The 16559-nt window shown below is 44.0% G+C and overlaps 1 protein-coding gene across 13 annotated transcripts in view; it reads left to right on the top strand.

The window, feature by feature from the left end:
* Ttll5 (tubulin tyrosine ligase like 5) overlaps positions 1-16559 on the top strand; it is a 256731-nt gene that overhangs the window by 192260 nt on the left and 47912 nt on the right. For all 13 annotated transcript variants that reach the window (XM_041658029.1, XM_041658025.1, XM_041658034.1 and 10 more), the window contains one exon: positions 2036-2250. In XM_041658029.1, the coding sequence (XP_041513963.1) occupies positions 2036-2250 (215 nt within the window). The remainder of the gene's footprint in view (positions 1-2035; positions 2251-16559) is intronic.

Genomic DNA, 16559 nt, shown 5'->3' with positions numbered 1-16559 from the left:
ACTAGCTGCTCTTCCAGAGGACTTGGGTTCAATTCCCATCATGCACATGGCAGTTCACACCTGTCTATAGCTCCTGTTCCAGAGGATCCGACTCCTTCACACAGACATGCAGTCAAACACCAATACTCATAAAATACAAATAAATATTTTTCTTGAAAAAAGGAAATCAAAAAACAAATGTAAAATGAAAAACAAAAAAAGCAGACAACAACAGCCAAAAAAAAAAAAATCCACTTTACTCCTCCCTCTTTCCTGCCTCTTCATTCATGTTGGTGGCCCTGGGAGCTGCAGTGTCTCATGACGTGTACTCTTCTGTCCACACAGCCTCACTTGTAAATGTTCATCGTCTAATGTGTTGTCGGTCAGGTTCAAGGCCTCTGGCTTCTGCTACGCCATTGATACTGGACCCTCACTGAAACTCCTCTCCTCCCAGAGATCCTGCCTCTAAGGTTCCATAGGGCCAGTCCCTTTCCTTGCTCCAGCAGGTCACAATTAGGGTAGATGTTGGGGAGTGCTAACTTAAAGTCCTGGATGTGTACCTAAGTGGTAGCCAAGTCTGTGTAGGTTGCTGGGACCACCCCTGACAGGTGAGGAGTGATACCAACTCTCCTGTGCCTTGGCCATCCAGGTCCATTATCCCAGGACCCGTGAGGAGTAGAGGAGGGGGCTCTCCCCTGGCCAGTGAAGGGGCAGGCCAGCTCTGCACAGCCCTGGTGCTTCAATACTTGATTCGCATAGGCCCCTGTGGTAACATGGGTAGTGGACATCAACCCAGACCCCAGCTGCTACAGGAGACCACAGGACCCAGACATGACCAGCAGTAGCAGCTTGAGCCGGGATTTCACCAGGGGCCTGGGTAGCAGGACAGGCCTCTTAAATCAGCATCAGCCCAGCCTCAACGTGGTCCCTGGACTCTAGCTGGCCCAGGTGGCGGCCCAGACCCCGAGCACTTACATGGCCTCATTAGCATTTGCCTTATGATCGTGAAAACCCAATTTGGATTCCCAGAACCCACATAAATGCCAGATGAGAATGGTGACCAGTTTGTAATTCAACCTCAGAAGACAGACAAGGGAATCATACAGCAGGCTGGCTAATACTAGCCATGTCACTGAGCTCTGTGTTTAAGAGACCCTGCTCTGTGAATAAAATGGAAGAGCATGAGTCCCAGCATAAGGTTGAGTTCCACCATGAAGGCCAGGTCTCCACATGCTCACAAATACACACACACATACACACATGTACCATACACCTGTAAACATGAATACGCATGTACATGCATACCACACACATAAAAGTGGAAAAAGTATTGCTAAGCATTCATTTGGAAGAAATGCACCTTCACATTCTGCAGATTGTGTGGCTCTCGCCGTGTTTAAATGGTGTTCTAGGTCTTTCTGGGCCCACCTCGTGCAGAAGGTACCAAGTGCCAGTCGTGTTTCCACTGGGTGATATGTTCATATAGTAAACGTACTTCAAGCGTTGTCAAGTGTTACATCTTATGTTAAAGTTTAGTTCAGTGAGGTGTTACTGTCCTAGGATTCCGAAACTAGCCCTCAAGGTCAGGCATGACTTGGCTCCTAATTTCTGTTCCTGCTTCATTTCTCCAACTGTTAGCGCAGGGTGCCCTGGTCACACCGGCTTCTTTGCTTTCCTCTAGTCCTGAAGTAATGCAGTATCCCAGCCATGTTTCCAGGTCATTTTCCTCTGACGCAGAAGGACATTCATTAAACACTCCTTAGACTGAACAGCAAAGGGAACTGAGCTCAGAGACCAAATGCTTTTCTCGTGTATGTATTGACAAACCCTCAGTGCCCAGGTGCCTTGTGATTTCAGAAGCTCCTGGCAACTCTTCATTGAGAGACCTCTCTTCTCTGAATGAGATCTGTCCCGCCAACCTGAGGGGAGTTTCTCCTAACACTTAATACCAGCATGTCCCTTCCTCTTTGCCCCTGTTCAGGATTTCAGATCAGTTGCATCCAGCCAGGGGTGGTGAAGGAACTCTCCATCGATCACTTTCTCCTTTTCCTTACAGGCGATCTTTGGCAGCCAGACACTACCTAACGCCAGTTTATGGACGATGAATAATGGTGCAGGCTGCAGAATTTCAAGTGCCACAGCTGGTGGCCAGAAGCCAAACACCCTGCCACAAAAAGTGGTGCCACCTCCAAGTTCCTCCTCCTTGGTCTCCAAGCCCCCATCCAATCACAAACAAGTGCTCAAAAAGGCCGCATCCCAGAGGGCTTCCAAGTAAGTTTTTCGTAATGGCATGTGCAGTTCCCAGGGCTGCGTCAATCCTCAGCCAGCAGCGCTCGCTCGTTAGAAAGCCTTCAAGACCGTTTGAATTGAAATCCCAACACCTGATGAAGTACGGTGTCAAACTTGGGCCTCTGCCATGGTTCCAAATTGGAATCATCTGAGGAGGCGTGTGCAGTATCTGGGCTCTGTCCTGTAGGGGAGCGGCCACTGTGCCTTTAGATCCCCTGGTAATTGGGATACGGTACCTACAAGGTTCAAGGTTATTGCTACTCAGTTCTGCTGACCTCTGAAAGGGGCTGCAGACTGTGCACCAGATAGTGGTCCTGAGCTGTTGGCTCGGAGAAAGGAGGCTACAAAGGTTTCCCTCGGGGTCTCCTGTGCTCACACTACAGAATCAGGTCCTTTCCTTTCTTGTCACACTCAGCCCTCCTCTCTTATTTACGCATTTGTGTCTAGGCAGTTAACTTTATCAGTGGTAATGACAGAGCTGTGTAGCCATGGCATTTCTGATGCCTTTTGTAGGCCACCTATTTTATACTAAACAGGAACCCAGGGTATGCATCGCTCTTTCTCATGAAGACTCCTCACGTGGCCGCCTTTCACATGCTCAGTTTTAGCTGTCAGACACTCAGAACAGGTAGTTACCGCTTTTCCTCCTTTGGAGGGTGAATCACATTGTGGATTTGAGTCAAAACAATCCCCTGTGGTTCTCAGTATGATTACATTGCTCTCATTATCCATTTACCCAACAAATACTTACTCGGTACCTGCTATACACTAAGGAGTGGGAGAGCTGGTGGCACGGCAGTGACCTCCCGCTCTCTGGAGCACAAGTGAAGGGCAGTGGAAGGGTGCGGAAGGTCGGATCAGACCCTGAAGAGTGCAGTCCCTGTGTGCAGTCTACCACATCCCCGCCCATTACACGTTTAACTGGTCACTTTGAGCGAGCTTCTTAATCTCTTGGCCTTGGTCTCCTCCTTTGCAATAATGAGGCAGTAATCACCCACTTCACAGGTAACTAGATAAACAGGAACTAGGTGGGCTATAATTACCCTCTAATGGATGTTTAAGGCACTCTGCAGCACTGAGAAGCTCACAGCTAACCCTTTGAAAGCAAGTGTTGAATCTGCTGATATGTTCTTGTGGACTCTCCAGCATAGGCCTGGGGGCTGGGTGGTGCTAGTAAAGAGCTGGACTTGGGTGGCAGGGATGGAAATTTGAAGGCACAGCTTGCTGCCCTGAACTTGCTGCTGGCAGGGGAGCCCTGCAGACTCCCAAGATGGAATTGCAGCTCTTTGGGCAAATTCTGCTTTGCCGAATTTTTGTGGTTTCTTCTTTGTGACAGGCAGGAGTGTGGGAAAACCGGAAACAGCTCAGCATCAAAAATGCACAGAAGGGGGGAAGCAAAGATTTTTTTCAGAATTTAAGAAATATAATCCAAGGATCAGAAGGCATGCTGGGAGGCGTTGTTCTAGCAAATAGTTTCCAATTCACCTTTAGAACTAGCGTAAATCTGGGGCGCTAAGTCAGCACTGGTGGAGACCTCCACCCTCTCACGTGTAGAATGCCCAGTGTTGGGGATATTTTCTATCAGCATCATCGTCACTGTGGGGGCAGCGGGGGGAGGGAATGGACCTTATAGACTATGGCACACATGGTTGTCACTGTGGGGGCAGCGGGGGGAGGGAATGGACCCACATAGACTATGGCACACATGTGGAGGTCAGGGACAACTCTGGGGGTGCTGGTGCTGTCCTGCCACCATGGGCTTCAGGGACTAAACTCAGGTCATCAGGCTTGCAGAGAGTTTTCATGAACTAAGCCCTCTTCTCACCTAAAAGAATAGTGTTGGGGTTTTTTGGTTGTTGTTGCTGTTGTTTGTGGGGTTTTTTTTTCTAAACTGACTCAATAAGTTACATTAATTTTAGTCTTGAGAGTTAAAGGGATGGCAGTCAGTCCCAAGGTGCCCAGCAGCTTTCCTCATTGTTTTTTGTTTGTTTGTTTGTTTGTTTGCGTTTTATATATATATATAAGCAGTGCGGTCATTTTAATCCACAGAAATTTTCATGACTCCTGGAATCAGAATCATGATTGGTCCATTTCTGCTCTTCTAGAGCGATTCTTGGTCCTGGTCATCCTAACAACTCTCTCACATCTCTGTGATCCAGTTCCCTCCTTTAAAACGGGAATAATGGGGCTGGAGAGACAGTGCAGCGGTTAAGAGCACTGGCTGCTCTTTCAGAGGACCTGGGTCCAATTCCCAGCATCCACATGGCAGCTCACAACTACCTGTAACTCCACTTCCAGGGGATCCAACACCCTTGCGCAGACATACATGCAGGCAAAACACTAATGCATATGAAATGAATCAGTTAAAATAAATGTTTAAATTTAAAAAATAGGAATAGTGACAATAGTACCTGGCTAAAGGATCCTGAAGAGAAGTGAGTTCTGAAATGCTGAGCACAATACAGTGAGTGCTACACAGTATGTGCTAACTAAGGCTTCCCTGATATTGTGGTTGACAGAGACGACAAGCGAGAGGATTTCGTGTAACGCTTTTACTGGGTTCCTGTAAGCTGTGTTGCTTCATTCGTTCCCGTCTTGTTATAGCCTTCATTCCAGCTCAGCTCACATTAACCAAGAGCCATCCTTTCTGACGGCTGGGACTGAGTCACGCTCAAGAATGCCACTGTTGCCCCAAGAGGCACAGCTAATGAGAAGTTGTAATGAGCATTTCCCCATGCCAAGCCCTGAGCTTTTGGGTTGAACTTCAAGCTTCTCCTAGCACAGAGGCTGGCATCAGGCAGGCAGAAGCAGTTTCCAAGAGCATCATCACAGTTTCCACATCCTAGAGGTTGAGTCTGGAGAACAATAGGACATAAAAGATGGAATGTCACTTGGATTTGGGTGCAGAGGGAGTTGAAAATCAAAACACTGGGGTCCTGTTTCGCTATGATAATATTCAAGTCTTTTTCCCATCTTTGAAACAAAACCCGCTGCCCCTCTCGAAAAATTCGCCAGGATAGCTTGTTTTCCGTTGATGCGGTTGGAAGCCTCTTCATGAACGCCTTTGTGTTTTAGTCTGGCTTCACAGCCGTTTTCTGGTCCTCTCTTGGTCCAGCAGTTCTTGTTATCGTTCATAGATCCCCATCCCACTTAAGAGTAACGTGTCGGTTCTGTGAGGAGAGTGGTCGTTTCTTCCTTCTCTGCCTTCCCCCTTGCTTATTTTTAACTGTTTACATAGTACCAATCACCTTTCTTAGTTTTCCTCTACTGCTCAAAACACTTTATAATTTAACGTTCATCTCACCTCCTCCTTTCAATAGTATTTGTGGCATTTCTTCTATAAAATAACTGAACTAAAAGGGGTGGCAGCTGTGAACAGCTAAATGCATATGAACTGTTTCTTCCTTGTGATGTTTCTTTTCCGAGCCATGTATTTCCCAGGAAACACAGGAAAAGTAACCCAGTGAGGTTAAAGATTACTGGTGAACTGACAAGATCATCATGGGTTTGAATGAACCAGATCAAAATAGTTATAACTTGGGAAACTCGTAAGAAAGTAAGAGAGGGCTGTTGGCTCAGTAATAGACAATATGCTTAGCAAGTCTGTGGCCCTGGGATCCTAAAGGAAAGGAGGAGGCATAGGGTTGGTCAGGAAAAGATGGGACAGAGGAGAACAAAGAGAGAAAGCAGGAGGAAGATAGAGACCAAACTACAGTACTTACGTCACTTTGGTTCAGGTGACCTTAGTGGGAATTTGGGTTTTTGTTTTTTGAGGCAGGGTTTCTCTGTGCAGTCCTGGCTGTCCTGGAACTGGCTCTATAGACCAGGCTGGCCTCAAACTCAGAAATCTTTCTGCTTCTGCCTCCAGAGTGCTGGGAATAAAGGCAGGCGTTACCACGTCCAGCTTTAATGGGAATTTTTAAAGGTTTCCTGTGCCAGCACCTAGGACAGTGGTGTTTGCTAAAGACTTTGGGATTAGGAGGAGGAAGGTATCTAGCTAAGCAGTCAGGTCCAACTGAGTATCTGCATATGATGGCGTATTTGCGGAGGTCAACATTGTGAACCCTGCTCAGGAATAGATGGTAGAAGAACATAAAAATAAACATCTATTAAGACACATGTATGTATGTTACAGCTTTTCCTTGTGTGAGCCGTTGCAATGGGAAGATTCTAGGAAAGTACTCAGGAGTTGTGGTGGTCCAACCTCCTTGTTGTGCTGTAGATGAACCATTATCTGTCCATCTTTATTGTATGATTTGAAGAAGCATGGTTGAGTATGACGTCTATCCATCCTATATAGGGAGTACTCAACGTATTTCTAAAAGTGGTCATTGTAATTAGTAGTTGTAAAGTTTTCATGCTAGAAAGTAGAGGAAGAGGGCATAGGATGGGCTATAAGTGTAGGTGGGTACACAGGTGGCCAAGCCAGAACTGGGACTCTGGGCACCAAATGCTAACCACAGACTTCCCAGCAGACCACTGACTTCAGAAGTCCCAACAAGTCCTCTTAAATTGCATGTGTACAGCAAATGCAGATTAATCATCCCAAAATACTGCTTTTGAGATTCCAAAGTAAGCACTTAGGAACTCAGCCCCTTCCTTTCCATGCCAGTTTTACCACTTAAATGGCTGGCTCTTTCCTTAAATGGAGGAAAGAGCAATGCCACTCTGATGCAGAGTGGTGGGGAATTCCTGCTAGGTGCTACCCAGGAAGGACGGGGCCGAAGAACAACATTGAAGGCTTTTATATGGCTTCCTGTGGGAGTGCAGCCTGGGAAGTGAGTGGGAGGTGGAATATGCCCATATGGCCGCCTCTCACTCTGGGACAGAGTCTGGACCTAGAAGAAATAAGCAGTCAGGAGGTTAGATTCTCCTGTCTTCTCTCTATTGCTCAAGAGGTCTTCAGGTTTGCTTTTGGTGCGAGCATTGGAGAGACAGGGCCTGGCACGCTCAGAGAAGTCCCTCCAGTTGTGTGTAGGTGGTAGATAGGTGAGCAGTAGGTAGTGTAAGAGTCAGAGAACAGCAGCTCTTCTGTCAGTGTGTCATACATGGGTCATTGGATTAAAAGCCTTACCTTTCGACCCTGCCTGCTGAGGGTGAACTAGTAACATGATTGATGGATCTCCCTCCCTCGCTCTGCATCTCTTAAGACATTCTTCTTTAAAGATGAGCAAATATTGAAAGCTCCCTGGATCTGAGGGTGGATTAAAAGGATTCATGGTAAAGATCCGGAGGCTTTGCCAACTCCTAAACTACACTGAAGTGTGAGAGAGAAGAGCAGTTTAGACAACACTTGAGCCGTATTCCTAACAGACCCTAAAAGTGGAGCGTATCGTGCTTTAACTCGCAGAGGTGTCAGAGAAAGTCCAAGCAGCAGGAACAGCTGTGCAGGCGCCGGGGCTACCTGTGAAAACCCAGAATTCAGTGACTTAGAGCCAGGCACAGGGGGACGAGGAATTCCTGAAACAAAGATATACGTCAGAAATTTGGAGTAGAAAATATGCTTACAAAGGTTTAAAAAAATATATTGGAAGAAAGAGAAATTCACTCTAACACAGTGCCTTCCAAAAAGAGAAGTATTGCCATTCCTGTAGGCACATTAGATCTAAAACAAGAGCACATAGGGCTTTGACCAACATCATTAACAAATCAGCAGAGAAATAGCTTGTCCCCAATGGAATAGTTTTTAAGACTGGAACGTTTCAGATCTCAAAAAGAAGAAAAAATACCTTTTCCTGTTCTATAGGTTGTCATTTTGTCTTATTTACTGTGTCCTTTGCCCTACAGAAGCTTTTCAGTTTCAGGAGGCCCTATTTATTGATTGTTGCTCTCAGTGTCTGTGCTACTGGTGTTCTACTTAGAAAGTGGTCTTCTGTGCCAATGTGTTCAAGGCTACTTCCCACTTTCTCTTCTCTCAGGCTCAAAGTTACTAGATTTATATTGAGGTCTTTGGTCCATTTGGACTTAAATTTTGTGCATGGTGATAGATATGAATCTATTTGCAATCTTCTGTATGTCGACATTCAGTTATGCCAGCACTATTTGTTAAAGATATTTTCCTTTTCCCATGGTACCATTTTGGCTTCTTTGTCAATAACCAGGTGTTAATAGGTGTGTGGATTAATGTCAGGGTCTTTGATTAGATTCCATTGATCCACATACCTGTTTTTATGCCAAAACCAAGCTGTTTTTATTACTATAGCTCTATAGTGGAGTTTGAAGTCAGGGATGGTTATAACTCTGGAAGTTCCTTTATTATACACAATTGTTTTAGCTGTTCTGGGTTTTTGTTTTTTCATATGAAGTTGAGTATTGTTCTTTTGAGGTCTGTGAAGAATTGTGTTGGGATTTTAATGGGGATTGCTTTGAATCTGTAGATTGCTTTTGGTAAGATTGCCATTTTTTATTATGTTGATCCTACCTATAGGAGATCTTTCTATCTTCTGATATCTTCTTTAATTTCTTTCTTTAGAGACTTAAAGTTCTTGTCATACAGGTCTTTCATTTGTTTGGTTAGAGCTACCGCAAAGTATTTTATATTTGTGGCTAGTGTAAAGGGTGATGTTCCTCTGATTTCTTTCTCAGTTCGCTTATCATTTGTATATAGGAGGTCTACTGATTTTTTTCTTAGTTAATCTGGTATCCCACCACATTACTGAAGGTGTTTATCAGCTGTAGGACCGAGTAGAGTATTTGGGTCACTTATGTAAACTATCATATCATCTGAAATAGCAATAGCTTGACTTCTTCCTTTCCAATTTGTATCCCCTTTATCTCCTTTTTGTTGTCTTATTGCTCTAGCTAGAACTTCAAGTACTATATTGAACAGATATGGAGAAAGTGAACAGCTTTGTTTTGTTCCTGATTTTAGTGAATTTGCCCACATCTGACAGAGGGCTGAACTCCAAAATGTATAAAGAACTCAAGAAACTAGACATCAAAATACAAAGTAATCCAATTTTAAAAATGGGATACAGAGCTAAACAGAGGATACTCAGCAGAAGAATCTCAAATGGCCAAAAGACATTTAAGGAATTACTTAGCATCTTTAATCATCAGGAAAGTGTAAATCTAAACAACTCTGAGATACCATCTTATACTGTCAGAATGGCTAAGATCAAAAGTTCTGAGGACAACTTATTTTGGAGAGGATATGGAGTCACGAGATCACTCTTCCACTGCTGGTGGGAGTGCAAATTTATGGAAATCAGTTTGGCGGTTTCTCAGAAAATTGGGACTCGGTCTACCTCAAGACCCAGCAATACCACTTCTGGGCTACCCTGGTGCATGAGCTAACTCTTTGGAGCCCATTCCCTATGGAGGGATGCCAAGTTCAGCCTTACTTCAGGGGGAGGGGCTTGGTCCTGCCCCAACTTAAAACTCCAAACTTTGTTAATGTCCCATGGGAGAAGGGATGTGAGGGTAGCTGGCAGGGGAGGTAGGGAGAAATGGGGGAGAGACCTGGGGATGGAATATAAAACGAAATTTTAAAAGTAAATTAAAATTTACAAAAAGAAAAAAATTACTTGACCACTTTATAGTGAAATGACAAAATACCCAAATAATTTGGAAATTTTTAAGCATTATTTTAAGTAACTTGTGTCAAAGTCATATCGAAGACTATCAGAAAATAAGAATTACATACATCAAAAGTTGTATTTGTGATGGAGTCAGAGATGTACTCAAAAGTAAATTCGTAATCTTCATCATTTTTAAGATGTAGAATGATTTTAAAAAATGAACCAAAATGTAGACTTGCTGGCTTGTCCCAGCGTCAACCCTGCCCAGGTCCTGGCGTTTTTCAGTGTGACTTTAATCTCCTGCCCTCGTGTGTCTCTACCTGCTGTCCTGCCCTCAGCTTCTCTGCCAAATCCACCATCTACCTCCCCGTTTATTTTCTTCTTTTATCTAAAACCATTTTATTTTATATTTTGTGCATGCAAGCGTGAGAGAACTTGGGCATGTATGTGCCACACCCATTTGTGGAGGGCAGAAGACACCTGTCTGTCACCTTGCACCTTGTCAAGGCATCGTCTTTCTCGTTGCTGTTGCTGTGCTGATGCTCCAGGCTGGTTGGCCTGGAAGCTTCTGTTTCATCCTCCTGTCTCCACTCTCGCTTTTACCGTAGGAGTGAGGGTTGGGATTACAGGTGCATGCCATCGCAGTCAGCTTTTTACATGGGTTCTAGGAAACAAACTGGGTCTAACTCAGGGAGCTGGACTTGTGTGACACTGATAGGGTTGTTTTTTTTAAGCACATGTATATTCTTAACATTGTACATTCAAAATATATAAATCATCAAAGGTAATAGCTTACAAAAAGAAATTGCCAAACTTTAAATCATAATGGGTGGTTTATTTAAATGTGTCTGTTTTTTTATAGGGAGTACATTTTTTTAATTTTATTTTATTACTTTAAAAAAAAATACCAATCCAAATTCCCACACCGCCCACCCCCGCCCCCGAATCCTAGGAGAGGACAAGGCACCTGGCCCTGTGGCAAATCCAAGGCCCTCCCTACTACACCTAGGTTGAGCAAGGTATACATCCAAAGAAAATAGGATCCCAAAAAGCCAGTACATGCAGTAGAGACAAATCCCAGTGCCACTGTCATTGGCCCCTCAGTCTGCTTTAGGTGTCAACCACATTCAGAGGGACTGATTTGATCCCATGCTCGTTCACTCCCAGTCCAGTTGGAGTTGGTGAGCTCGCATTAGCTCAGGCAAACTGTCTCAGTGGGTGAATCCCTCATGGTCTTGACCTCCTTGCTCATACTCTTAACTCTTTCCACTCGTCAACTGGACCGTGGGAGCTCAGTCCAGTGCTCCGATGTGGGTCTCTGCCTCTGTTCCCCATCTGTTGCTGGATGAAGGTTCTATGGTGATATTTCAGATAATCATCAGTCTGACTACAGGGCAAGGCCAGTTCAGAAACCCTCTCCTCTCTTGCTTAGGGTCTTAGCTGGAGTTCATCCTTGTGGATTCCTGGGAATTTTTCTAGGGCCAGGTTTCTTGCTAGCCCCATAATGGCTTCCTCAATCAAGATATCTCTTTCCTTGCTCTCATATCTGTATTTCCTCCATCTCGACTATCCCATTCCCTCAAGTTCTCCTCAACCCTCCTCTTCTCCCCTCCTTCTACACCTTCCCCGCCCCCATGCTCCCAATTTTGTCAGCGATCTTTTTTTTAATCTTTCTTTTTTAATTTATTTATTATGTTGTTCTGCCTGCATGTATGCTTGCACACCAGAAGAGGGCACCAGATTTTATTATAGATGGTCGTGAACCACCATGTGGTTGCTGGGAATTGAACTCAGGACCTCTGAAGAGTAGCCAGTGCTCTTAACCTCTAAGCCATCTCTCCAGCCCTTAAATATGTTTTTTTAAATTGTACATTTGACATTTTCTTTGACAGTTCTATTGTTTTCACACGTATACCCCTATCTCACCTCCCCTACTTGTAGCGCTTCCTTATTGAAATATACCCCATCAGTAACTCAAACAAAATAACACTATTTTGAATGATTGAAGTGTAGAATTAGCAGTTTGCTTTAATGGGTAACTTTTAATCTTTATGGCTACCACACATAATAAAAATACATCTAATATGCAATCCAAGAAAAAGAGCTATGTGCATTTGTGAAATAAAATGTCATAAGTATTTTTCTGTTCATTTATTCATTTATTTAGGTTTATTTTTTTATGTGTATGTGTGTGTGTTCATGGAAGCCAGAAGAGGGTGTTAGATCCCCTGGGACTGAAGTTGCAGATGGTTGTGAGCCACCCAACCTGGGTGCTGGGAACTAAGTTCAAGTCCTCTTTAAGAATAGAGCATGTTCATAATGACTAACCCGTCTGTCCAGTCTCATCTTATTTTTAATGCTGATTGTGAGCCCCCAAGTTTATTTTATAACTTACATATGAGTCACAACTCAGCCTCTTAAAAATTTTAACAGTTATGCTTGCTCCTATCCGAACATACATTTTTTTTTTTTTTAGGTAATTTTGGATGTTCACGAAGTTCAACTATACTGTGCCACAAAGTGTCCGTCTCAAACAGTTTATTTTCTTTAACCATAATGAACTTGTTAGAAGTAATTTAAAAGATACCTTTTGAGTTTTTAAAGCTCATTTGGTGATATTTTTTAAGTATGCCTGTTACTTATAATTTAGAGGTAACAGTGAAATATAAAATACTTCACACTAAAGGGCTGTGGGCATGCTGTCCGACAAACCAGTATCCTGGGACAAATCTGCTCCCAAGCTGTTTTTGTTGTCGCTGCTGGAAATCACACTCAGCACCCCAGCATGCTAGGCGAGTATTCTGCCCCCAGCCATACTCCTTTGCCTAAGTCATTTATTGTAAATATGTTTATTAAAACAAGAAAAGGAAGGCTGGAGAGATGGCTCAGTGGTTGGGAGCACTGGCTGCTCTAGGAACAGTTTAGTTCTAGCATCAGGAGGCTCACAGCCACCGGCAGCTGCACCTCCAGCGCATCTGGTGCCTCCTCTGGCTCTGCAGGAGCTCGGGTGCATGTGTGTCCATGTGTGTGTGCTCACACACACACAGAGAGAGACACAAACTTTAAATATTTTTAAAGGCAAATGATAAAGAAAAGAAATGAGTTGTTGTATAACCTAAAAAATATAAAAAGACAGTTGAGGGAACTAATTTTTAAAAAAGAAAGAAAGGAAAACAGAAGCCACTAGGACCCAATCATAGGAATGTTGGAAAGAATTTAGAAGATAGATAATCTGTGAGTGAGTACTTACTAAGAAAAATCAAAATACATGTTTCATTTGGGGAGCATTCATCTCTTTAGGCTTACTTTGTATTCTAAGAATTTCTTCTCATCCTTTAGTAATCAGTTTGAAGATGTATGCCTGTTCTTTCTTAGACTACAGAAAAGATAGGAAAGGAAGTAGACAGACAGGGGACAAGTGACTCACAAGCCAAGCTACAAAGTATACATTTAATATTTCAGGAACCCCTGTAGGTGGTAGCTGTGGGCAAATCATGGCAGGACCTTGAAGGCAAGTCTGCTTGCTGTTACACACTGCGTTACCTTTTACCAAGTGTGGTGGTTTGAATGTACTTGGCCCCCATAAGCTCATAAGAAGTGGCACTATTAGGAGGTGTGGCCTGGTTGGAAGAAGTGTGTCCCTGTAGAGGCGGGCTTTGAGATTTCATCTATTCTCAAGCCACACTCGGTGTCTCGGACCACTTCTGTTGCCTGTGAGTCAAGATGTAGGATGCTCAGTTATGTCTGTCTGCACGCCACCATGTCACACCATGATGACAGTGAACTAAACCTCTGAAACTGTAAGCCACCCCAATTAAATGTTTTCTCCTTTATAAGAGTTGCCATGGTGCTTCTTCCCACCATAGAAACCCTAAGTAAGACAGAAGTTGGTACTGGGAGTGGGGTATTGCTGTGACAGGCCTGACCATACTTTTGTTTGAAGGAATATGGACCTTGGGACTGTGGATTAGAAAAGCAAGAACACTTGAAGTACTGCTTAATGGGTCATCCTAGTAGGAGCATGGAAGACACTGGTGCTGATTGTGATTGCAACAGTAGGGGCCTGGCTCAGAGGTTTCAGAGGAGAATTTTAGTATGCTGGCTAGAGATGGTCCTTGTGATATTTTGGTAAAGAATGCGACTGCTGTTCTGCCCTTGTTCAAGCAGTCTGTCTGAGGCTAAATTGAAGCATCTTTGGATTAATTTCATTGGCAGAGGAAATCTCAAAACAGCCTAGTATAGATTCTGTCATGTGGTTATTAGTGTTAACTCAAGATTTATATGAAAAGGAGCAAGCTAAGGAGAAAAGTGAAATGGAGCTAAGTGCTGTATTCAAGGGCATAAACAGATTAAGAAATGGGATAAAGGGAGTGGTGACCTCAGGGCAAGATCCCACTCAGGTAATTTCTAATTTGTGGAAAAGAATTAAAGAAAAGCTTAAAGCTGGGTGTGGTGGTACACTCCTTTAATCACAGAACTCAGAGGCAGAGGCTGGTGGATCTCAGAATTTGAGGCCAGCCTGGTCTACAGATCCAGTTTCAAGACAGCCAAGCTTAGGTAGTAAGCCTCAGTAAGCAGCAGAACTTGACAACTTCAGCCACATGGTTCTGGCTTTAGAGTCAAGGATATAAGAAAGACATTTTGAAATCTCCCTCTGTGACTAAAGAAAGCCACTGAGGCCAGGCATGTGTCAGAGGTGTCCCTGAATGGAGGCCTAGAGAGGTCATTGCATGAAGCTGTAAAGGTGAGGTCTAGATTGCCTAGGAGACCCCAAGATGTTGGAGATATCAGATACCTGTCAAAGAAAGCTGCCCAAGAGAAAGAAGTGTGTTGGAATCAACAAAGTTGAAAAGGGTTGGAGATCTGAAGAGTATTTTGACATCAGACATGGAGATACAGAGTTTGGAGTTTGCCCAGCTGGTTTTCAGCTTACATTGGTCCAGTATTTCCTCCCTGTGCTCCCTTTGCTAAGTTTTGGAATGGTAATATATAATGTTGGGAGTATGTGATCTTTTTTTATTTTGATTTTATAGAGGAGGACAGTTAAGAGATTGCATGAATCTTAGAAGAGACTTTGAATTTTGTACTTTTAAACATTGTTGAGGCTGATAGACTATGTGACTTTAGAAGTTGGACTAAATGCATTTTGCATTATGATATTGTTATAAGCTTATGGGAGCCAGGGAGTGGAATGTGGTGGTTTGAATATAATTGACCCCCATAATCTCATAGGGAGTGACACTATTAAGAGGTGTGACTTTGCTGGAGTGGGTGTTGTAATGGATTAAATAAAATGCTACAGATCCCTGGTGGCTGCAGCAACAGAAATACTGCAGGTCCCCAGGCGGCAGCAGGCAATGGGCCATGTGGCAGCAGGCAGCCAGTCCCAGGCAGGGGTGGTGCAGTTCCCTGAATGACTGTAGCAGGCCATGAGAAGAGACAGATGAGCGCACCACTGGACCACACCACAAGTCTCCGAAGGCTGCTGTTCCTGGGCAGCCAGCGAGCCACATGGCAGGCGAGAGATAGAGACGTGGATAGGCACCCCATGCAGAGTGAGGTTGAATATTTATTTAGTGGGTTATGGGAGGGGGGGAAGGAGAGTAGGGGAGAAGAGGAGAGGGAGGGACAGACAGACAGAAACAGAAGGGTAGGAAGGGGAGAAGTGGGAAGAGATAGAAGATGCTTCTTCAAGAGGGAGATGGAAAAGGAAGAGACTCAGGCTGCAAGCAAGAAGGAAGATCTTCCTGCCTCAGCAGATGGGGGAGGAAGTGGACATGTCTTGTCTCTTAAAGGGACAGGACAGATCATTACAGGTGTGACCTTGTTGGAGGAAGTGTGACACTGTAGAGATGGGCTTTGAGATCTCATATGCTCAAGCCAGACCCAGTGTCTCAGATAACTTTTTTTTGCCTGAAAGTTAAAAACAATGCAGGACTCTCAGCTCCTTCTCCAGAACCAGATCTGTCTGCACACCCCCATGTCACAACCATGGTGATAATGAATTAAACCTCTGAAAATGTAAGCCACCCCAATTAAATGTTTTTCCTTTATAAGAATTGCCATGGTCATGGTATCTCTTCACAGCAATAGAAACCCTAACCAAGACACCAGGGAACTCATTTCACAGCCACAGAAGTACAGCAGGAACCATGGAGACTAGCTGGCTTGTAGTCTGGCTAATAGTAGCTTTCTTTTACAGTTCTGACCACCTGCTTTGGGTTGGTACCACCTCCAGTGAGTTGGCTCTTCTACATCCATGAGCAGTCATTGTGTGTCCCAGGCCTCCTCCCCCCAGACACAGACACAGGCAGTTCCTTAACTCAAGCTCTTCTTTCAGATGATTCTAGGCTGTATCATATTGATAATTAAAACCAAGGAAGACAGCTTCATCCCTATGTCCTTAGGTAAATATCCCTAAAATACATTTAATCCTAGGAAGATTTAAAAAATAGCATTTTGGGGCAAGTGTAAAAAAACACCCCCACCCTAGCCAGCCATGTTCAGAGTGGGCTGCCCAGAAGTTGTAATGTATTTTCCCAAGGAAATGATGTTAGCACAACACAAACATGTTTACCCATAGTGTGCCAAAACCAGACATAACAGGCCTAAACCATTTTGGATCCTAGTGTTTCCATGGAAAATTTCACTCAAATTTTCCCCTTAAATTGCTGTGGACACATTTCTCCATCAAAGAGGAGTAGGGGCCCTATGGATGACACTGTAGAATCGTGGGTCTAACTCCCAGCCTGTGGTGCTTGTGGACAGATA

Source organism: Microtus oregoni, unplaced genomic scaffold, assembly GCF_018167655.1.
Source record: "Microtus oregoni isolate MIOR12 unplaced genomic scaffold, Mior012 000009F_ref0000495, whole genome shotgun sequence".
Taxonomy (NCBI): Eukaryota; Metazoa; Chordata; class Mammalia; order Rodentia; family Cricetidae; genus Microtus; species Microtus oregoni.
This window is presented reverse-complemented; position numbering and strand designations above follow the sequence as displayed.